The 24,699-nt window shown below is 39.4% G+C and overlaps 1 protein-coding gene across 1 annotated transcript in view; it reads left to right on the forward strand.

Moving 5' to 3' along the window:
* The window catches only part of LOC575549 (fibrocystin-L), a 63,746-nt gene that overhangs the window by 15,937 nt on the left and 23,110 nt on the right, over window positions 1-24,699 (forward strand). Inside the window, exons 9-34 of the mRNA XM_030986305.1 lie at window positions 912-1,025; window positions 1,593-1,703; window positions 2,060-2,207; window positions 3,044-3,269; window positions 3,866-4,117; window positions 4,809-5,064; window positions 5,543-5,710; window positions 6,637-6,800; window positions 7,223-7,453; window positions 7,808-7,935; window positions 8,289-8,455; window positions 9,773-10,078; window positions 12,765-12,919; window positions 13,520-13,648; window positions 14,111-14,219; window positions 14,917-15,126; window positions 15,603-15,799; window positions 16,168-16,324; window positions 17,233-17,419; window positions 17,880-18,121; window positions 18,591-18,779; window positions 19,796-19,972; window positions 20,664-20,971; window positions 21,564-22,728; window positions 23,236-23,379; window positions 23,960-24,137. Coding sequence (XP_030842165.1) covers window positions 912-1,025; window positions 1,593-1,703; window positions 2,060-2,207; window positions 3,044-3,269; window positions 3,866-4,117; window positions 4,809-5,064; window positions 5,543-5,710; window positions 6,637-6,800; window positions 7,223-7,453; window positions 7,808-7,935; window positions 8,289-8,455; window positions 9,773-10,078; window positions 12,765-12,919; window positions 13,520-13,648; window positions 14,111-14,219; window positions 14,917-15,126; window positions 15,603-15,799; window positions 16,168-16,324; window positions 17,233-17,419; window positions 17,880-18,121; window positions 18,591-18,779; window positions 19,796-19,972; window positions 20,664-20,971; window positions 21,564-22,728; window positions 23,236-23,379; window positions 23,960-24,137 — 5,818 coding nt within the window. The remainder of the gene's footprint in view (window positions 1-911; window positions 1,026-1,592; window positions 1,704-2,059; window positions 2,208-3,043; window positions 3,270-3,865; window positions 4,118-4,808; window positions 5,065-5,542; window positions 5,711-6,636; window positions 6,801-7,222; window positions 7,454-7,807; window positions 7,936-8,288; window positions 8,456-9,772; window positions 10,079-12,764; window positions 12,920-13,519; window positions 13,649-14,110; window positions 14,220-14,916; window positions 15,127-15,602; window positions 15,800-16,167; window positions 16,325-17,232; window positions 17,420-17,879; window positions 18,122-18,590; window positions 18,780-19,795; window positions 19,973-20,663; window positions 20,972-21,563; window positions 22,729-23,235; window positions 23,380-23,959; window positions 24,138-24,699) is intronic.

The following is a 24,699-nucleotide window of genomic DNA, read 5'->3' on the forward strand; positions in this document are numbered from 1 at the left end:
TTCCAGCTCCAATTATATAACTTCAGATAACAATCATGGCAATTGGGCTCATTGAAATTGCAAAGGCTTCGCTTTCGTTGACTCTATTATGGAACTCCCGATGACGTACATTAAGAGCGGATTATCGAATTCTTATATTGTATTTCCACACATCCCCTCTTCGGAACCTATCGAGAAAAATTATTGATCGAATAGACACTTAATCTAATATCGACTGATACTTGCTCAGGAGGTTCTGAAGATTTTGTATTGTTTGGTGCCTCAAAATAGCTGGTTGCTTAACTATATTGATCACGCTTGCGAACACACTGCAGGTATATTGATATAGCTTGGTGACGTTCGTCTAACTTAAATGCTTCATGAAATGTTAATTATTCGTCAAAGCCTTGTTACTACCCAACTTTCTCCCTCTTTCTTTCTTTATCCCTCTCTCCAGTAATTATCACAGGGGCGTCACGTTTTTTTCGGCAGAGACAAACTTTACAAAACTTCAGGACCCTTTATTTTATTGACGATTGATTTGCTATCAACTCTCATTTCTACTTCTTTCCCTTGTTGGAAAAATTGTCCGAATTCCTTTTTTCACTATGACACCGCTGCTCCCCCCTCTCTCTCTCTCTTTTCTCTCTCTCTCTCTCTCTCTCTCTCTCTCTTTCTCTCTCTGTCTTTCTCTCTTTAAATAAAAAATTAGTTGGCAAACTTTAGAAAAAAGACTTCGATTGGCATCTTATAGATAGTAGTGGTATTAGTGTAGGAACGGTTTTTACCTTCTTTTAGGGGGACATGCCGTACGTTCGCCACTGCTGTGTTGTCTGATATCTTTAATGAAAGTCAAATTTATTCTCTCTCTCTCTCTCTCTCTCTCTCTCTCTCTCTCTCTCTCTCTCTCTCTCTCTCTCTCTCTCTTTCAGGTTCCTACCGTCTGACATATCTCGTCTCTGGAGAGTACGGTCGATCATTGTCTGATACAAACACCCTCTACGTCAGCGGAGAGCACAAGCTTTACCATTACCAGACCCACGCAGGTATGTTCTGGTTTCCCATCGACTTACCTTCTCGTAAATAAGGATATAGATATTCTTTGGTATATACAAGTTTTCACAAACATAATCATGAGAAGAGAAATGGTTAAACATCGCAGGATTTGGCAGGGATCACCAATATGCCCTTTCTCAAGCTTTTATGAACGATGTTCTGTAACTTTTTAGAATGAAAAACTAATGACGTTTCCCTGGAAAGAACCTGTCGTGGAATATTGGACGACCTACAAACGAACAATATAATAATCTATATACATTTAACGTTCATACGTTCGAAGGGAAGTTCTCAGATTACGTTCTACTGCAGATTAATATTGTACACAACCTAAGTCAACTTGATACTGATAGCTAATGTAATTTGTAAATACGAATGTACGTGTTAATTTTGATATTGTGATAGTGAAGGTGTGAGTGCTTAGATACTATATTATGTTCCATAAAGGTATTAAAATTGGGCTTACTTTCATAAATGTATACTATGAACAGGGCATGTGAGTTAAAGTCTCACCTCCCTGCTATGAATTCAATGACACTGGTTTTTCTTTCCTGCAGATATCTCTAGCATATCCCCCGTAGAGGGCAGTCTGTCTGGTGGTACAGATGTAGTTATTGAAGGAAGCTACTTTGACTATACTGATCCAGATCTGGCAGTATACATCGGAGGTAGGTTAAGTCCGTTCTCCCAGACCCATGTTAGGACTTTTCTACTTTAGACTAGTCTAGATAATCGAGAACAACATTCTGAATTACTACTACCTTGCCTCAGAAACTATAAGCTGGTTATATGAATGAATGGCAGGCCTTAAACGTTTTGTTTTTGGTTATCTATTAAAGATGCAGAGAGTATATATATTTAGTAGTCTAGCTAGGAGACACACATGCCGTTTAGAAAACTCTTGCATGTCGGAACGTTCCCTGTTATTTATAATGCTATGTTCTTTCACACTGTGTGATTTTTTCTTCTTCTTGATTATTGTGTTGTTTTTTATCATTTTATTCGCAACGTTTTTTTTTTAAAGGTGTTCCCTGTGATATTTACAACGTGAGCAGTACCGAGATCCTGTGTCGTACCAATCCTGCTGATGATAACATCCTTCACGTCAATGCCACAGTATTCCCTGGTAGCCGTGGAATTACCCGAGAAGTCTGGAATGAAACAGATGGAGAGTACGTGTAACATTCAGACGTATTTCATGATATAGGGGAACAGTAATTACTCATATAGCATCTCATATAATTATGCCAGCGTTGCGCTAAGTCGTTCCAACGTCGCAAGAAGAGCGAACTCACTGTTCGTTGGCCCACGTCCACAAAAAAAATTGAGCATGCATCTCCAGCGAATAGCATAGTAGTGGAACTTATTAAAACGAATAAAGACGAATTCAAATCAATTTCTCAACGAACTTCAGCGTATGCAAGCCAATGCCATATATTTTCTTTACGCTGGCATACACGGGGACAATATATTCGTCTATTAGTGTGACTGTCTCTTAATAAGCTGGCGTCTCTTTATTCATCAGGCCACTAATATGGTTCAATAGTGAAAATTGACGTTTGAGCCAGCAGCCCAGTGTTTGCGCTCAGCCAACGTCGACTCGACTGGAACTGTGTCGACCATGGCCGATTTAGCTAGGTGGCCAAATATAATATTGCTATCTGGAACCCCCCCCCCCCCACCCCTAAGTATCTTAATTGTGTCTTATCAGTTTCCGTACCTTTTTCTAGCTCCTCTCCCTCAAAATCTATATACGTCCTTTTGGAAGGCTGAGAGCACACAGGTAGCTTTTTTTGTAATTCCAAGGGGCCCGGGGGGGGGGGGGTGTCCACATGGAAGTATAATGTTTCACTCAAAACTACAGAGTAATTCTCTATGTATAGGTTGTGCCAACTATACTCTCTGACACGTTATTGTCTACTCGTGTACTACCTTGGTATGTACGCCGTACATGATTATCGTTCCATATTTTCAAGATCGTGTATACCTTCTTTTACTGCATATACAGTATCAGTGTCGATTCGGACTTCAACACATCAGCTTCCGACTACTGCTCCCATATCCGTCCATTCGCCAGTTCCCCGGAGGACCGTCCTTGCGGAGAGTTCGATAACTACATCTCTCGCTTCAGAGGGTTCTTCGTTCCTCCTTCCGATGGTCACTACGCCCTGGCCATCCAAAGTGACGACAATTCTGCTCTCTACCTCAGTCAGACGAGATACCCTGCCGACATGGTCAGTGAAAGTATAGTACACACGAGTTAAGAATGTTGACGTTGATTTGTGTGAATGCAACACACTGCAATCATTGCTTTCGTTAATTGACTTCATAATTATACAAGCAGAGGTTAAAACGCATTCGAAGTGACGTCTCGTATAGGGCATGTCGACGGAAAAGGCATCGCGCATCAAATCCTCCGCTATTCTCATCTCAATTCTAGTCAAATCGGTCGCACTTTCTGCTGACCCCGAAACAGTCGCTCCAATTTGGTGACAATCTAATAACATTCTAGGTTTGACATGTTAAGCTACTATACATTCCCAATATTTCCGCTTTTAAAAAGATCGGCTTCATAAAGGCATGTTCCCGGTGGCGTTTGTACCGTTATATAAAAGTGAATTAGTATCTTGATAAGGATCCGAGTACTTATGGATGAACAGTCATATAGCAGTCTCAATTCAAATATTTACCATAACGATATAGGATAGTCGGTTGTATAACCATTTGCAATTTAGACGGACCTTTGCAGACAATGCTATTTCCATCGCAAATGCACTGGGATATACCTCTGGCATTATTTTAACAGTTTATTAATATTTCCAATACCCAGGTGGAGATCGCTAACAGCCAGGCGTATTCCAACAGCTTCTTTCGGTTCGACGGACAGATCTCAGATAAGATGTTTCTGGAAGGCGGCAAGTACTACTACCTAGAGTCACGGATGAGAGACAACACCGGTGGGGATAACATGTACGTCGGTGTCTTCTTCTACGACACGGCCATCATTGCTTCACAGTATGACGGAGCGACGAGTGAGGAACAGACCATCACAATCTCTTCAGATGTGAAAAACGAATATCAGGTAATAGGACTTTCCTAATAAGACATTGAGGAAAACCTCTTGTAAATGGTTGGGTCTGAAAGAAACTGTGATGGAAGTGGTAAATAGAAATGGATTAAGATGGGTGGGTCTTGTTCTGAGAAGGGAAGATTATGAACATGTGAAAAGAGCGCGAATTGGATAGCATAAGAGGGATAGGAAGACCGAAGATTTCATGGAAAGATATGGTGAAGAAGGAAAGTAGTAAGGTTGGTCTTATTAAATGAGGAAGATACTTGAGACAAGAAGATGTGGTGGGAAGAAGTGTCGAAATGACGCAAAAGTCAGTATTCCCTCGTAAGTTGGAAAAGCTGACCTTAATGAAATAATGATAGTGAAATATGAGTGAGTTATCTGCAAATTTATATAAATATTGAGTTACAGGTTCTCGGTCATATCTAACTTTTAACTTATCAGAGCTCTACAAAAAATTGATAAGAGTAAAAGAATGGAAAAGAAATGAAGAGTGACAAAAACATGAGAAGAAGAGAAACAGAAAAAGGCACAATGACGATATACCACAAAGAAACGAGTGGCAGAATGGTAGTTTAGTCCTCATAATCATTATCATTATGATCCTCACGATCATCATCTTCTTCATCACTATAAATCATGTAAACGATAATGATGATCATCATCTATAAACCCCTTTCTGTGCTACCTTTTTACATAGTCCGTGACATATGGAAGCGGTCTCTACGAGACCCAGGATATTCGCGTCAGCATCGGTTGTACCGGTATCTTCTGCGAGGACGATGACGACCAGTTCACCATGACCTCGATGGCTAACATGGTGATCAACACCACGGAAAATAATATGACCACCGCTGAGAGTACCACGATGACCATGACTACAGAGAATAGCACGGAGGGTAGCGGCAGTGGCTTCATTGGCTACTTCCGTCTCAACTACAGAGAATTCTATACCGGTACGTCAAACCATAGACACATGCGTCAAACTCTGCAGGCATATATAGGAAACGAGCGAAAAGTAGCCTATGTATATAAGGGACAACAGATAGAAATCATAGGAGATATATTCCAAGAGATAGAGATAGAGAGAGATTGGTAAACATTTTAGGCGCAGATCTTCTGGGCATGTTGTATTACTTTTTGTTTTTTTATGAAAATGCTTATAGCGGAATATTCATTGTTGAATAAAATTAAAGTCAGTAGAATTAATTGAATGTCAAATTATATAACAGCACATAGTTAAAAAGAGCCGCATCGTACAGAAATGTATGTCAAAATAGTGCGTGCATCACGTAGAGTTATAGGGTAGATTAGCGCATGGAAAGACGCAATCGAAATGACATACATTGGCTTCATTGAGTCATCCATGTAAGCGAAAACTATTTCGTTCCATCGTAATTTGTTTTAATCTTCTGTTTTCTTCCGACTCTGCAGATGATATCGAAGTCGGTGCCTCAGCGATGGAAGTGCAAGATGCCCTGAACATGTTACCTCTTGGTAACTCATCGTCTGGTAACATGACCTACGGTAACCTCTCCGTCAATGTGACTGCATTCGAAGAGGGTGATGTGACGGTCTACAGGGTCAAGTTCAACAGCTATGGTAAGCGATAGATTTCCAAAGCAGCATAATAATAAGAATAATAATTAACCGTTCTTGTATAGCGCATGTCATAGTATTAAAACATGTCCCTAAGCGCTCTAAAGAAAAACACAACAGAATACAAAGACAAGATGACAAGATGTACTGGGTAACAGACAAAATGGATGAATTAAATGTTAAATAGGTGCGTCTTTAAAGCATAATCTCACGGAACCGTCACAAGTACAAGACAGTACGCCGACATCCAATTGAAACTCGTCAACTAATTAAGTCGCGTCTCAAAGTGATGTCGGTTAACTTTTATTTATGACGATTTCGTGAAATGTTACCCAGAATTTCCAGGATAAACTTCTTCATATTAAGTCTGCTGAGAGTCTGATGGGTGTTTGATGATATCATTTTACATGAAGTTAACACCGATCTGACTCTTAGCAGATGTTGATATTAGAGAATACAGACTTCCATACTCCTAGGCAACATAATTTAAACTACGCCGGTTTCTTTTGTGTTTCAAAATTTCGATTTTCTAAACGGTGACCTTCAGTAACTCAGATAAACTCGCTAGCCATCCATTTATTTAGTTAATAATCTTTTGCAAATTGATTCATATCAATATGAGCTTTGAGAATATGCCTCTTCTTACAAATATCATCACTTTTTTTGAAACAGGGATACTTATGGTATTTTAAAAACTAACTTTTTTAATGATATTCCCTCCCTGCAGAACCTCGGAAATAGATTTAATAAATGTGCAGTCGAAAATGATTTATTGTTCATCATTATCTCGTAAGGTACATTACATTTTTTTAACAGTGATTAAGTTCGCTTCTCCCTTCCCAGGCGCAGGTGACGCCAAATACTTGACGGTGATAATCATAATACTTTAATTAAAATATATATATATACTTATGTTATTTTCTCCGCAGGCAACTTCTCTCTCATTGAAGATGCCACTTGGGCTGACAATGTTAGAGTGAACATCAGTCGAGTAGCTACTGGCGTAGTGAATGGTACTGCTCCGTCTAGTTTCAGACTCTTCTATGGCGGACGTTTATCTGATAGTTTGACATTCGATTCGTCAACTGACGATGTAAGTATATAAGAGACAGAAGTAGCTAGAGGGAAAAAACACAAAACAAACAAATACAGTATAGCATAGAAAATAAGAACGAGGAATAATAGCTTTTTACGCCACCTTGGAAGCAGTTTATTTCTCTCTTAATCTCTATTTTTTCCAGCTCTTTGGTGACTTTTGTTTTAGGACCCTTAATGATCCGAGATGATGCCAATGAATAGATATGTTTTGAAATGGACCACGATACATACGAATTTGGTTTTTATAATAACTGAATCGTATCTTTGATGAAAATCGACTTAAAGGTTCCAAGTCGCAGCAAATGTTTTTTTCCATTCCTCCGGGGATTTATGAACTTAAGCCTATTTGTGCAAAGTGCACCTGAAGTTCTTGAATTGACAAAGTTCCTAATGAGATAAATCTCTTACCTTCTCCAGGTTCGCGATGCCTTTCTGGATATGATCACTGTTCAATGCGAGTCGACCAGCAGCGGAAAACCTTATTATTCCGTGGATTACGAGTCCGCCGCCGTGGGCAACGAGTACGGAACACGTGTATACGATCAGGAGCCATTCTGTGGACGAACCTCGCTTCGTAATCCTTGGTGGGTGTTTTTCGCTGGTGTCATCGGCTCTGTTTCAAGCGTCGACCTGAGATACACAAGCAAGGTACATTAAGGCAATAAATGACAAGCAAGGAAAAATTAATTTTAGAGGCTCACCGGGAAACCCAATAATTTTTGCTCGTATAGTGTTTGTAACCTCAATCTGTCGGTAATATGAACATCTTTCGACCAGTTTAAATTATTGTTGACAACTTTGAAAATCGGAAGACCCCTCCCCCCTTGGTTAACTTGTTCGAGACTTTTTTTAATTATTTTATTCAAAAGACCTAACACTGCCCTAAAACGTGAGCTTTTATCATCGTAGACCTAACCGACAAAAGACAACAAAAATGAACAAAAACAATAGCCTAAGTTTCTTTTTAAATGTTTTATTTATATTGTTTGGTTTTCATTTCAGTTTTGTTTGGGACATCGTGGGACTGGTTTCGAGAAATGGTTCTACGTCTGGGTTTCTTGGATTGACTCAAGCAAGGCCAGTCGATTCAACGCAATGTACATCTCTGCCGACTTCATACAGAACAGCAAGTATGTACAAAATAATATTACACTGTTGGTCATAAAATGGGAATAATGTTATTCTTCTTACCTCTTCTCACGAAATGATTTGAACAATAAGGTTTATTCTTGATAAATCTCCTAAATATTTTAAACTGATCAATAAAGTTCTGCGAACGTGTAAAAGATAACAACTTTATCTCACCAGAAATATTATATTGCCCCTGTCATTTTATGAAATAAGGTAAGAAAAAATTATTCAAATTTTATTTTTATTTGTGTTTTATGCATGCTTTCCACTCTTCAGGCCAGATAAACGAACATTTCTTGACGCACATATTAGACTGAAAGTAACACAGTTAAATTATATATTTTACTTTCAGCTGGCAGCATACATGTGTAGATTTGTGGGATACGATATCACAGTCGTGGCTTGCAGACCAAATGCTTTCTGGAACTGGTGTCTATCTGGAACGAATCAGGCTCTACCAGAAGACAGACCAAGACTTCTGGGTTGATAACATCTTCATCGGCGTCAAAGACGACTCGTGTAAGCTTTAACAGTCTTTCTTTTTACAGTCTAGCCTTTTCATTTAATCTAAATGTTTAGGTCTGAGCCAATAAGTTAGTGACTTACCCAGCAATTGAAGGTTATATTAAGTAATGCTAAGAAATCATCAAAAGCATCAACTGCAGTGGGGGGGGGGGGGGGGGGGGGGCGGCAATCCGTCACCTGGATGCCTCCCCCTCCCCCCCCCCCCGGCTCTTGGGCTTCCACGCCCCAGTCGCAGGTGCATGTGACGATCATCAACCTGTGCGACGCGCATCAGTTTTTGCATTTCTTCCCCTTCCTCCTTATTCGGTGTTCCCTCAACCTTGACAGATGTGGCTAAATTTAACCCTCAAAAAGCTGGTCTATTTCGAACCTTTAACAAACTGGGGGGGGGGGGGGGTGGGCTAAAAGGGTCTACCAAAAGATCTCGGCAACCGAAACTCTGATCGACTCCAAATTTGGCGTGGTAATAGATGTCAATGAGATCTACAATATTGCATCGTTATAATATTTTTTTAATTAGAATATGCTAATTAGAGCTAATTAATTATGCAAGAATTGTTTTAATTTTTTTTTTTTTTTTTTTTTGGGGGGGGGGGGGGTATTTTATTTATATATTTTGATTGTTATGAAACAAAACTGTGTTCATGGTACAATATACATGCTAAGATTATATTAACGAAACCTCTGAAAAAAAAAGGTAATTAATTATCCAACTTATGAATAATTATGATGTCATATATTATATCATGAACACGTCGTGTTTTGGCGATGATTTCATGTGAAGTCGTGAAAGAAATTTCACTTCCTTATGTTGGAGTGCCGGTCGAGGGGGGGGGGGGTGGGTAGTGAGCATTTTTTCAACACCCCCCCCCCCCCGCTTTGTCTTAATAATGAAAATTGATTTCGTTTTATAGTTTCCTATCTTTTTTTTCTTTGTAATATTCTTGATTTATTTGTATTGTTTCATGCAAATGAGAATATGCAATAAGTTTATTTACAGTACATGAGAAAAGATGGGTATAAAAATGCAACATAAAACTTGCATCTAAAAACTCTTTGCGTACGCGACCGCAAAATGTTACATAACACCCGGACCTTTGACCCGAAATCGCGAAAATAGAGGAAGGGGGGGGGGGGCGGCTAAATCAGCATCCCTGGCTTGTAGGTAAACATTGACTGAGAGATCGACGGTGTGCCATGGCTACAGTTCTCCATCGACACACATCATTTTGATCGGCGAGATGGCTTTTTATTATTCAAGTCGTCCGTATATAGGTACTTAAATCACTCTTGTTGTGTATCTTTCTTAAGATGGAGTTCGTGTACCAGCTGCTCGACCCAATGATAACTTCATTCTCGATGCTTCGGTGGAATCAACCACCAACGGCTACACCATCGAGCTCCAGCCCTCCCAGTGCGGTCACAACTTCCCACTCATCGGGGTGCAAGGCGGTCAGATCAATGACGGGTACGTTGAATCTGGGAGCGACTTCGTCACGTACAGCAGCCGTAGGTGGGAGGATAGTGCCAGCGTGACGGTAGAGTCAGTCCAGCGCTCTACTCCCCCGGTGTATGGTACCTTCAATCTCGCTCAGGAAGGAGGCAGTGTCGTGAATGGTGAGTGAAACGAATGGCTCTTTTCTTTTTTGTTTTGTTTTGTTTAATGTTTCTTTCTTTCTTTTCCTTCTTTCTTTTCCTTCTTTCTTTTCCTTTTCCTTTTCCTTCTTTCTTTTCCTTCTTTCTTGACTTTTTGCAATGACGAACCTTCGTCATTGCCTTGTTTTCGTTCACATTCTGCCCCATTAATATTCTCCTTTTCCTCCTTTTCCTGTTCCTTATCGTCAGGAAATCGCATTCGTTTTGCACGTAGTGTTTGTTATTCCTGGTTCGGTGCTTTCATCATGTCCTTTTCCTTTCAAATTTCATAGGCATGGTCTCTAACATCTCATCAAGGTCACTACATTCTTTGATTTTCGAAATCACTCATGCATAACCGTCCAGGCGCCATTTTGTCCGTTTTTGGTCCATTTTAAGGCCTTTCTGTCTTCCTTCCTATCTCCACTATCCTAGATTCTACAAACTTCTAACAAATTCCTCTAGATAGTCTAATAGATGTTCTTTCATCTGCGACGTATGACCTGACCTTCAAAATGCCATCTTCGTACTCAAAATTCAAATCTGAAACTGACTCCGTCAAAAATCTCTCAAATTCTTGAAAAATGGACCCCTAAAAATCTAAAACTGCCATAACTTTCTCATATAAATTCCGTTTTGTGTTTAAATCTCACATTATCCTTATCTTATAATTGCACATAGCCATGCCAAATTTCATGCTCCAATGACTATGCAAAACATAAATAGCGCCCTCTAAAGTTCTGGGAATTGGCTTTCTGTCTGTGGCCGTATCTCCATAATGTCTTGGCAAACCCGTACCCTTTTTTGGATTTAGATACTTGAAGATATGCCCTTTCCAGCCTTATACAAAATTATATACCCTATCACTTACCAAATTTGAGAAAATTGCCCTCCAAATTCGCCATTTTCAAGAAAATTGAGAAATAACTTCAACTTGCTCTAAAATAGCGATCGTTATACCTACATCAATGAAACTTTGCAGACATATGTATCCATATACGTGACAACTGTTTACTAAGTTTGGTAAAATTCGAATATGTCAGCGCAAAGTTATCGCCCAAAATGATGAATTTACTATGGATTACGTAATAGCGCGTTCAATGCGCGCAATACATTGAGCGCAGTTAACAATGGTGTCAAACTGACCGCAATGAAGAGCCCTTTCGGATGATACCAAGTATTATATATGTTCACACAGAAAATTGTGAGTAAATCGCATTTGAACAAAGATCACTACACGAATTCCGCCGAGTTTCCGCCCGAACCTAACACGTTTCGGCTATGACGTCATTTTTTCAGACTGCTTTTCGCCCCTTAAACGTCCTTTTTTTTCCTTGAAAATTTGCAGTGACATGGCGAGTTCCAATACGCAGGGCACCTCTTGGCCGGATTTTTGAAATTGGTCAAGGGGGCCATTTAAGACGCCATTTTGTCCTATACATCTATTTTACATCACGTGTTTCGATAGGATTATCATAGAAAAAAAGAGAGTGGTTTACAATAACAACCATGAAATTCTCTTTCTAATGATACCAAATACGGCCAATAAAGAGACGTAAAGAGAGAGAAAAAAAAATTTAACTCCGGCCATAATACAGATCCTGCACGTTTTCCGCCCATTCATTACACGCATTGTCTATGGGGCATATCGGGTTCACGCTTTTGGCCCCCACAACGAACTTGATTGCAATGTCAAACATGCACCAAATCCCATTGGTTTGTACACGCAGTGCTTGCGAGCCCTTTCTAGGTTCTTTCCCCTATCCCAATTTCTTTCAAACTTCGTAGGCATAGTACCATCCCATCAAGGTCACTGTTGATGCCTTTCTTTCGCCCTACCTATCTCCAATATCACAGAAGCTACAGACTTCGTGCAAATTGCTCTGGATAGTCCGAGAGAAGCTCTTTCGTTTGACATGTAGAAACACGGCGTCATTGCACGCACATCGTTGTGACACGATTGCATTTCTAGTCCTTCTTTCTTTCTGTCTTTCTTTCTTTCTTTTTTTCTTTCTTCCTTTCTTTCTTCCTTTCTTTCTTTTCTTTCTCTCTCTTTCAAGTTCAATTTGTTACTGAAATTGTTTTGTCTTTTTCTCATTTTTTTGTTGTTTTCTTTCCCCGGCCCGGCCGTAGCTCTCATCTTTCCTACCTCTATTATTTTTCTTTTTTTTCACTATCTTTCAATCCAGCTTTTCCATTAGGTTCCATCAGGTTTTCTGTTTTTATCAAGTGCCCCTTTTATTGAATCTTTTTGAATATTCTTTCTCTTTCCGTACCATATAGTTTATTCTTCTTTCTTTCTTATATATACTTCATAAATTTACACTGTCAAATCAGGAGCAGTTCCAGAAGTTTTTTGTTAAAGGGGGGGGGGGGGGGGGGGGGAGGGGTGGGTAATTAGGAGGTTTTAGGCTTTTGCATTCAATTTTACACAAGTGCCTCACAAAAATCTAGGGAGATTGAAGATCATACAGGGATCGAGGAGACTTTATTCTTACTCTACCCCCCCCTACGGAAAACTCTGGCCTCTTATAAGTTCTACTGTGTCAAAAATGTGTCAGTGGTCAGAGCACTTCCTCTCAGTTGAAGGATATTCTGGAATGTTACTAATTATAGAAAGTAATAAAGAAAACAAAAATAAATATTCTTTTATTGTTTCTTGCTACAGGTATTAGTGGCCAGAGCACGTCCTCTCAGATGAAAGATATTCTAGAGACGTTCTTGGATGTAGGCGACCTCTCGGTGACCCGGTCTGGTGAATGTACAGGATACAGCTGGAACATCAAGTGGGACAGCAAAGGAGGCAGTCAGGGATTACTGCAGGTATGGATGGAGACATCTGAAATTCTATTTTTAAGAGCAAACTTCTTGATAATTACCTTCTAAAGGTATTGAATCAACTTACATGGCTCCAGACAAAGCCTTTTGACAGGATGTCTGGGCCCCATTTCACAAAACTTGTCATCAGTGACAAAAGACAGTTTTTGTTATAAGCTACTGAAATCCATGCTTCTGATTGGTTACCGGTATCTGTAGATTTGTCACAGATTTTTGTTATTTGTCATTGAAAAAAGGCTTTGTGAAACAGGTCCCTGGTTTTAAATCTACAGGGTTTCACTCTGTGTGCAGGGAACCCCTGTTAATTGGTTTACAATATTGGGGTCGAGAGTTATAATGAATTCTACTGTGTTCTCTCCATCAACATGTTAACCGGTATATCATTTTTTTAAATGGAATTTTTTTTTCATACGCCTTTTCCAGTACTATATACCCGGTACTACCTGTAAAATCTAATTCAATTCATTGTGTGTCTAGTCAAAATTGACTGATTGCCATTTCAATAAATTAACATTACTAGGAATGACAGATACATCATGCATATTGATAATCTCATTCCTTCTCTCTTAATTTGTATCAACGTAGGTGACAGATAACAACCTGTACAACAATGTAACATGGGTCAACGTGAGCGCGACTCGTGTCAACGAGGGCTCTGTGTTCCTCTCGAGAATCCCAGGAGAGTTTTTGAGGACAGTCAACGATAAACCACAGGTGAGGAGTCGACCTTGTGAATAACATCATGCTTTTTTAAGAAGCTCAGTAAATCATATATATAAAGAGATATGTTACTATTTATTGTTATTAATACCCTGTTTCATAAGACTGAAAATTAAGATAGTTAATATGATATCGTTGCATATTTGTTATAGAACTTTCACAGTTTTTTTGATAACAAGTTTTATGAAAGGTTTAGTTACAAAATAGTTTTTTGACTAGGATTTCCAGTAGATACTTTCAATTTGAAGGTTGATTAGGGTTAACAGGAATTTATTATGACACACTTATTGTTTACGAAAAAAGTGGCTTCATCTCAAATTGTCTTCTTTGATTCTCTGCCTGATAAACTAACTGAAATAGATGTACTAAGAAAACAAAGTTGTGATAGTAATCAAATGTACACAATGGTCTGACAGCATTCAATTAAACCAGTTATATAATTGATTGTTGTAACAGGTGGAAGTGATTGTGAATGGTATACCATCTTCATGCCAGAGTGACTCTTGTACCTATGAGTACGTCCCTGAAGCCACACCCACATTGAGCTCTATCACTCCTGCATCAGGTAAACCCATTTTACTGCAAAGTTTTGAGGATATTTTATTGCAATTTAGTCAAGTTGATTATTAATATACGCAGTGCAGTGCCATGCACATTTGTAATATTAATTCAACATATTCATATATATTCATATTCATATTTATTTCTTTTCCAACAGAAAGGTAAACAAAGATATTACTTTTTTCCATACATAATTCATTATTTCTGGAAACTATACAAATACACTTTGCACATAATAAAATTGTTACGAGAAATTCTTAATTTCTGAGGAAATGGGGGGGGGGGGGGGTCCACTAAAAAGCAGTGCTTGTAGTTTGTGGATCCCCCAGACAAAAAATATAATTGTTTCAAATTTTGCCTACAAAGACTTGGAAAACACAATATTCAGGAAGGCCATCAACGGATTCTTCTTAAGAGCTGCCATGCCCTCTCTCACCGGACATGATTATGCCCAGTAGGGCCCTGCATCCAGATCAAGATATGGAATGAATTCATGATTTAGATTTGGTGATTTCATTATATAAAGTTGATTTAGTTGATTTCCTTTCTCAGTGAAGGCATCAATTGTCAGTTGTTGATTTTTATTTCACTTATTGGGTGTAAAGAACTATAATGTAAAGTTCATTCCATTTTATGCCCTGTAGCCTACTTTGTTGTCAGACTGTAATGTAAAGCGTCATTCTATTTCATCATATTCTTAGGGTCTGCTAGTGACGGCACCACTGTAGTGATCACCGGCACAGGATTCAGCGACGATGTTGCTGAAAACAATGTGACCATCGGTGGAGCAGATTGCATGGTCGTGGACGCGAATACGACGAGGATCGAATGCGATGTGGGGCAAGCTCAGGGAGGAGTTTACAACATCTCCGTCGTCATTGACGGAAAGGGAAGTGCCTCCCTTCCATCAGGTTAGACTCAATTTCAATTTAACCCGCTGTATACTGAATTCTCTTATTCCCATAGGCTTAATAGATGGACCACCAGATTTCATAGACAATAGGTTAATAAAGACGATATACTTTTTTTTTAATTCAGTGCTATAATTGCGATGGCCTTTTCCTGACGCTTGTCTAAAGAACTTTTACTCTAAAATGTTCCCTACATGATATTTCTTGAATGTCTCAGTATTCATGTCTTGTTTCACCTGAGTTCATTTCATACAAACAGCTCATTAAAGGGTACCAGTGAGATTGAATCCAGTGTTGATTTTGGAAGAGTCTTTTGGTTTGAATTGGAAATAAGTTAAGTCATCCTCAGATTTGCCACATTGCAAAGCATCGGCTATCCATGCCTCAAAATATCTGTTGCCTATCTATGTTCAGAAACTTTAACTATGGAATAAAACTTGTGAATCATTTGTGTTTTCCATTCTATGGCTCTCCAGGAGGAGTAGAGTTTGAGTACTCCTTTGATGTTAGCACCGTCTCACCAGACGAGGGCAGTGCAGCAGGAGGTACGGAAGTGACCATCAGTGGTTACGGGCTCGGAGGTGACCGAGACATCGAGGTGTCCATTGGAAGTAACAACTGTGAAGTCATATCTGCATCCTACGATGAGATCGTGTGTGTGATCGTTGTTGAGGTAAGAATAGAATTATAATAATAATAAAAAGACAGTTTTACAGTCTTGACTACAATATTTCAAGATCCATAAGTACTTTTATGGTAGTATTTAACATGTAAAATGATGTGATGCAAACTTATTTGATCATGTTTAGACAGGCACATCAAATCAAATTTGTTTGATAGGTCAACCCAAGTTACAGTGATATGCCAAATAAACCTTCCTTGATTAGATTTGAAAGACAGGTAATTTGGGGTTCATATCCATTGTATTGTTTAAAAGATATTGTGTACAGTTATTAAAGCTAAATAATCATTAAGATATTCCAATTCACAAACTTGACATTACAGAAGACTTGCTAACCAGTGTTCTTTTGTCTGTTTTAGTCGGGCTCACGTCGTCGTCGTCGTTCGACCACCGACGCAGATGTCGTCATCAATATCGACGGAGCTATGCCTCTCACCGTCAACGATGGCTTCACGTTTGATACAAGTCTGACTCCAACAGTCAGTAACCTCAGCCCTGCAACAAGCAGTGTTGTGGGTAAGAAATCGTCATGCTCTTCTCATCTGGGATTTTCTGCTTACTTATGACTTACAGGCAACTAATCACCTTGAAATATCCGCAATCTGTATTCAATTTCAAGTTCAGTTTATTAATTTCCAATAAAAAAAAAAAAAAACCTACTAGTCCTTCTTTTTACAATCATATATATAAGTACAGAAATACAGATACAGATAATAAATGATTCAAGAAATTAAGGATATCAAGAAAGATCAAGGAGGTCTTGACAAAACAATTCATTCATAGTAAAGGGATATATAGTTTGCTCTGTACATTGTACAGGGTTGAATGCTGATGAACTATATGTATGCTTATGAAAGTCAAAGACGCCTGTCAAAAAACCCATTTACTACACCTAGATGTAGAGAGTCATTTTTAGATGTAATGAGACCTAAATGCCTTGAGAAGTATACTAAGGTAACATCATTACTACAGGGAGGTTAAGTTAATTTTGTAGTGCTATATGCTTGATGCTTGCATGAGCGTCATAGAAGAAGCAAGAATTATATATTATACTTGTATTAACGAAATAAAGTATCGCCCATTCTTATCTAGTTTTAAAAGAATATTTAAATCTAATCTTATTAAATCATACACCCTCTGAGTCTGTAAAGCGGTATGTTTGCCTTGTTTTTGTCTGTCTTCCTGTTGTACCACTTAATTTATATTTAATTATTTATATAGTTTGGGGACCCGCGTTTGATAGGGCTTCAATTGGCCTTTGGTTGTCCCCCTACATTTTGATACTTCTGTTCTATTGTGTTATTTGTTAGAATTGACTTTATATTGTAAATGTTTGTTATTGTGATTTTTATCAAAATGTGAAATGAAATGAAATGAAAAAAAGAATTGAATATTAGCATTTTGAGTCCTCTTTTAATTTCCAGGTGGAGATGATTTGACCATCTCTGGCTCATCCTTTGGTTCCAGTGGTGCTTCGGTCATGATTGGCTCTGCATCCTGCGAGATCACCTCCCAGGGTGACTCCTCCATCGTCTGTGTCTTACCCGCCAACGTCCCCGGGGACTACGAAGTGGACGTGGAGATTGACGGCATTGGTCTGGCTGATACCAGGTTACTAGTAGTTTCTTATACTCTTGATGAAATATATATTTGTTCTTTCATGTTGATTAATTAAGTGTAGCAGGATATGCAACAACTACTTCTTTTCGTAATTTAGATCCTGATTGACTTGTTTTTGTTTGTAAGCTTAACATTCATGAAAGTTTAAATATTTGTGTACCTGTTCATAAATGATGGTCTCTTCATGACTTAATTCTGCAGAATTTCATTTGCTAGATCTGCTAAAAATTTACCCTCCACTCTGTACCAACATCGTAAGCTCAGTTAAATAAGTTAGAGCCCAGAACAGTCCCTTCTCCAACACCATCTTTTCAACCATTTGTTTGCGAGGAACTGAATCTTATGGCTGCCGAATTGAGTGAAGTTGATTGATGCAGTGTTGAAAGTTGACCAAAGTAGAAAAGAGTTTACTCATTATCATCGTCTCTTTTCTTTCTTCTTTTCCTCACAGCGCCATTGACCCTTTCAGTTACGTCCTTGATGTGACTGGAATGTTCCCATCCTCTGGATCCCTCCAGGGTGGTACAGAGGTCACCCTGACCGGTGCAGGCTTTGGTACTGACCCTGATAACATCACAGTGTCCATGGGAGCCTTTGGATGTGAGGTGACTGATATTGCTGATGATGAACTGACTTGTACGACGTCAAGCTCTTCTGTCGATCACCAAGTGGACAACATGGGAAAGCATAGCAGTAAGTGCAGTCCAAGGGAACAATTGTGAAAGACTTTTAGTTGTGAATTTAGGTCATATTACCTCTTTCATTAATTTTAGCCTTGACATTGCATCATTAGATTTGTTCAAAGGGAATAGGAGTTTCGTAAGCTTGTGAATTAACTGGCTCGACTGTAATTTATTTATTGTATTATCATAGTATTTGCTTCATTTCTTCCTTCAAGATTGACTTATCATATGTGATGTAGTTTCAAATTTCCCACAATGACCTGCAAGGAACGGTTGGGGTATAGATTATAGGTATAGATCTCCTAATGCTAACCTGCAATAAACACACTTCACATGTCTATATTTTTTAGTTTGTCATGTTGCGCAATAAATCAATATCACTGTGAATGGTTGCAATCAGTTGCAACCATTGTAGGGATCAAATCAGAGAAATGCTGTCCATTGAATAACACATCTTTGACCATTGGCTTCTCTTTCAGAATATGGATTGGGTTACAAGTGGAATCCCCAGCTGGTGACCATTGCTGCTGGAGACTCTGTCACTTGGTCTTGGAATGTAGACCCATATGTGAGCGGCATTGGCTATGCCGTGCAGCAGACAGCCGATGGAGACTCCCTGGGCTACGATGGGAGTGGGTTCTACAGTGGAGGCAGGTCCACATCATCTGGTGAGTAAGAGGACACTGTTAGGAGCCAGAAGACCATTAACTCATAGCCTGCCATAAGGCTGCAAGCACGCTACCGTTATAGTGCTGTGTACATGCGAGCGAGCCATTGCTTTACTGCCTTGTGCATGTTTGCACGCATTCCTAATAACAATTATTGTGCATGCTCATTGTAGTGTGCTGTGTGTTCCGCACGCGCTATTCATAGAATCATCGCATTAATCAGATTATCTCAAAATAAACCTGGCAAGGGGGATTGGAGGTTTGGCACAATGGGGATTAGCATGATAAGAGGTAACTCATACACTTTAACACAGAATGAATACCCTTCAGTCACGTTATTCGAAAGAATGGTTTGGAAAATCACTGGCTGTAAGAATAGAGGGGAGAGAGGAGCAGGTGTAGAAAGAGGATTCTGTGGATGAGCAGCTTAAGGAGTGGGATTTATGAAAGTTGAATAGATCTAGGGAGACTGAATTACTTCATACAATATGGGACAGAGAGTTGTGGCATTCCATGGTCGCCAACATCTCAGGACATGGCATGTAAAGAAGAAGAACACCCTCCTGCATGGCTCTGACATGGGGATATTGGAGGAGAGATTAGATTGATAGGTCCATTCAGACACATCCATATCTAATGAAATAAGATTGCATTCTACAATTTGATTCAGTTTACATAATGTATGGTCCATATAATTAAAGTAATACATGAAGTAATAGGTGTGTAATGTGCAACATTGAATCCTTGAGGAATATGAAAACTGGAAATAGTACTATTCTTTTAGTGGATCGTGGATGCAGTCTATATGCTATGTGCTTCTAGAGTGTTTTAGTAAGACTCAGTCATTTCTCCCAGCTCTTTCAAGAAAGTTCACATGCATATTTTTAAGAGTGTACAGTAATTACCTGAACTTACATATTAGATCTATTGCTACTGTTTGTTAAACATCAAGTTGATCTACTATCTCATTTCATGCATAAATGAAGGTAATGCTTATTGCCCTATCTCTCAAACAGGCTCATACAAGTATCAGTTTGATATTCCTGGAACGTACTACTACTCCAGCGGTGCCATCAGAAGTGATGGGACCATCTTCATAAAGGGAGTCGTGGAGGTACGGCCACTAGCATCCGTTGCTATGGAGCTTGATGTGATGCTGGGAGGATACAGTGCTAACCATGATGTCAACTCAGGTAATTTAATATGTCTATTGGAAGTGACAGGGCCGATGCTTCTATTCCAGAATATCTGTTATTTTCTCCTTTGAAATCGATATCCATCTGTACATTTTATGAAATGTACCGTGAGTACAAAACTGAATACAGGCTCATACAAGTATCAGTTTGATATTCATGGAACCTACTACTTTATTTTTATTTATTTATTTATTTCTAATCTTTTGACAGGGTAGCCCATTCACCAATAGTGGTCTTCCATGGGGCCCATATCCATTGAGCATATATCCAGTATTTGTCTCAGTCAATTTTATATTTTGTTACAAATATATCGTTGAACTGGCTTATTTATATGTCGCCCCATCCCTAATCAAGACACTAAAGTCAATTTAATTAATTGTGCTTTAGGTATCTCATTAATTCATTCTATGTATACATGTTGCTGCTTTGGAATGGAAGGGAGTAGCATCATCCATCATGGTAGAACAGGGCTCTAGGCCCAGGATTGCGATCGGTCTAGATTGATTGCAAGTCCTCAAATCAATCACAAACTTAGAAACTCCTAGTAAAGAGTTGCAATTGATATGAAGGTGTTATCCATTTAAATCTATCATAACTCTTTATAAGACGGACCTTTAATGTCCATTGTGACTTGCAGACTGAAGCCCTATCTCACAGATCTATCTTCTGTTTTTTTTCTATCATGAAGGAGAGTCCGACCCAACTGGTGGTAGTTGCTCCAACGAGGACACTGCCATATCAGGCTGCTCATCGGCGTCCCCTAACATCACTGACGATACCAAATTCAACTTCATCTTCGACGAGTGCATGACACCATCGATATCCAGCATCGATCCTCTCATAGGGGATAGCTCCGATACCATTGTTATCGAAGGGTCAGGGTTCAGTGATGAGGACTGCGCTAATGTTATCACTGTGGGTCAGTATCCATGCGTGACGACCTCCTCCTCGGCGACACGTGTGGAATGTGAAATCGATACCCAGGATGAGATGGAGGTATGTACACTGTTGCTTTATACACAGATCAGCTGAGTCCATTGTGTGATTCTACTTAGGATAAGATCTCTTTTCTTTTCACTATTAGAAGTTTATGACTTGGGAAGTGTTTAATCTATTTAAATCCCCAAGCTATAGCTATAAAATATGTTGTTAATTAATTACTTTCATACACTATTACAAACCATAGTTTAGTGCGTATCAGCTGAGTAGCTTTTGTAAGTGCTGATCACAAGACATGGGGGCCCGTTTCATAAAACTTGTTATCTATAACAACTGCTGAATTTCTATGACAAATCTGCTCTCAGCCAATCAGATGCTATGATTTCAGTAGCTTATAACAGTAGCTTGTAACTTGTTACTGATATCAAGTTTTATGAAACAGGGCCAAGAATTGAAAGCCAAGGTCATGGGAGAATGCAAGAGTGAAAGAGCAGATGTGACATACACCTGTAGAAAGCATGTATGATTATAGAGTTCAGTATTGTTATGGTATGTTAGTGATACAGTATTAAAACAGTTAACAAACTACCGTCTGCTGCAAGGCAACGATGTTCACTGATTGGTTGTTTGAATATTTTTCTTTCATTAGATTGGAGTGTACCATGAGATTGCAGTCAACGTTGCCAATCGAGGCTTTGCTATCCAGGAGTCCCATATCCTAGCTAACAGGTCCTTCGTGATGTACCCCAGGATTGACTCTGTGTCTGACTCTGATGGCTCAATCATGGGTGGACTCACTCTCAGCATACAAGGTGATAGCTTTGCACCCTCGTCACCAAGTAACATTGGGGTTTACATCGGGTCACTCTCCTGCGATATCACCTTCTACAACTATACCTACATCGAGTGTACAACGCCATCGACCTCATGGTATGGTGCACAATCGCTGCGTGTTCAAGTGAATTCATTATGGGCTGTTGGTGGCAGCACCTTCACTTATTCTGAGGCACAGACACCAAACATCTCAAGCTGGATGCCAGAAACCGTGTCTGGGTCTGGAACCACTGGTATGACCTTCACTGGATCCCAGCTGTCATCCATAACTGATGACATCAGCATCACCATAGGAGGAGAAGCCTGCAGCATCACTGCGGCCGGTGAGTCTGAGATCGAATGCGATGTTGATGCAGTTCCCGTAGGAACCCGCGATGTTCTGATCAACATCGCTGGTAAAGGGCTTGCACAGTTCTTCTATGGAAACGACACCGTCCAAAGCGAGGCCAACATCTTCTCGGTGAGTCCGTCGGACGGAAGCACCCAAGGTGGTCAGGCGGTCAACATCAGCGGGAATGGTTTCGTTGATGGCGCGACTGCAGTGACCATTGATGGCAGCAGCTGTGTCATCCAGTCCATCAGCCTCTCAGAGATTCAGTGCATCACTCCTGCAAACTCTGCAGGAACCTATGACCTTGTGGTTGCCAGCGATGGCGTCACCTATGACGCAGAGGACTACGTCTACTCCTCATCCTCCACACCTACAGTGACCTCCATCACTCCCGGGTCAGGAGAAACTGGTACCAGCATCACCATCTCTGGATCTGCCTTCAGCGACACTGATTCAGACATCTCGGTCACCATCAATGGAGTCGATTGCTCCATCACGAGTGCTTCCTCATCAGAGGTTGAGTGTGATGTCGGGGCTCATTCCGCTGGTGTCTTTGATGTTATGATTCATGTAAATGGACTTGGCAATGCCGATAATGATGAAACATTCGAGTATGAGCTCACCGTTTCATCCACCTCACCTTCAACAGGTAATTGTTGTTCCTCCTAGTATACACTTAAAAAAAGCTTCATCATTAAACTCTCTAGTTGCCATTTCTGCTGAAGTGCCTCATCGGCCATTTTGCAACAATAATAGGCAGTTAATCTGAAATCTGCACAGTGCAACATACGTCTTCAATGTACATTTTGTAACCCATTTTCCAGTCATACATTGTACATTTAAGAATACTCTTCAATCATCTATGTAGCATGATACTAGTTATCCCAAGATAATTTCATCTACAGCTTGTGCTTTAAAAATAAAAGACTGCCTTGTCATCCATTATCAACATTGGATCAATCTAACAGTCATATATATATATATATATATATAGTAAAACAAATAATTTTGTCTTTTTTGAGTGGCAGATAGGCATTAATCCATATCATCTTACTTAGACTTAACACCATTCTGGCTCTCAGCAGCTGACGTTATGTAATAGCTATGCATGCACGCATGTATGAGTAATCTTTGATTGATGTTCTGTGCATTGCAGGAAGCTTTGGAGGTGGACAGACTCTAGTGATCGAAGGCTCAGGATTTGATAGTGAGACCACCATGGTCACCGTGTGTGGATATGAGTGTCTACTGTACAATGCTAATGAGACAACTGTGGAATGTGATATGCCTGCAAATTCTGGTGAGTTTAGAACTTTAATTTCTCGGATTGGATGCTAAATGGAAGTCCCTCTTGGAGGAGGGTTTCCACTTTTGCACTTTAAGAACCCACTGCATATCCCAATAATTTATGCCAGGGAAATTTGCACATATTTAATAGAAATGTGTATAGAAATTGCATGTTGCATACCAAATTCATATCATATACTAGGTTAATAGAATTTTTAAACTTTCTATCCTATTTCATGAATAATGTAAGGTGATGCTTTTTATTATCTTGCATGAAACAAATATTGTATTTAAACCCTTATTTTCCTGTGACTCTTGGCTCACTCTCTCTTTTCATCTTTGCTCTACCCCCCCCCCTCCTTTGCCTACCTTTGGTCCTCTTCTACTCTCTCGCTATGTCCGCATCCTCATCGTACAAAAATAATTTTGTGTAACTTACCAAACTAAAGCTGTTATGACCATATTTTACCATTACTGTAATTGTCTATGATTATGATTTTTTCTTTTTGTAAACTGATCTGTAAACTTTTTACCAGTGAAAAGCAAATTTCTGAATGGATAATAAATGCTTGATTTTAAATTTAAATTTCCAGATTCGTCTAGCACCCTTGACTGTGACATTGTAGTTAGTGTAGCTAGCGGATCTGAGGTGACCCAATCAGATGCCTACCAGTACCGACGTGATATGACCCCTGTCATAGAGTCTGTCTCACCTGCTAGAGGTGGGACAGGCGGAGGGACGACGGTTACCATCACTGGTCAGGACTTCTTGTGAGTATATACACCATCCGATCAGTTAGTTTGACAGTGATTTATTATGTTAACTTATGTCTATCTATATGCTGGGGGGGGGGGGGGTGACAACAAATATCTCCCATGATTGCTACTTTTGAGAATACTTTTCATTTTTTTTCCTCAAAAGCCCATTCAATCATGCGCTATATCAACAACAACAAATGTTTCAGCAAAATATATGGAATATGGCAAATGGTGTTGAAAAAAAAAGCTATGTGCAACAAAGAATCCTTATTGTTACAACCATGTGAAGGACATTGCAATTTTGATCTCGCAGTGGCTTAATTAATTTATTCTTGTGGCAGTTTTCCACACCATGACAGAATGGTATGCTTAGTCACTAGCTTCATTTGACAATACCATCATGAATAACTAAATCTCTTCTCTCGTATCATAGATTGTAATAGTATAATACTGTTTCCATGGATTATGCCTGCTTTAGATTATATGGAATTGCTTGCTTGTAATTTAGAGATCTGTAGGCTAAAGGTTGAAATGACATACTTAATGAAAGTTAAAGAAGAAAATATAATCTGCA

This window comes from Strongylocentrotus purpuratus, unplaced genomic scaffold, assembly GCF_000002235.5.
Source record: "Strongylocentrotus purpuratus isolate Spur 01 unplaced genomic scaffold, Spur_5.0 spur5_scaffold_15, whole genome shotgun sequence".
In the NCBI taxonomy this organism is placed as follows: Eukaryota; Metazoa; Echinodermata; class Echinoidea; order Camarodonta; family Strongylocentrotidae; genus Strongylocentrotus; species Strongylocentrotus purpuratus.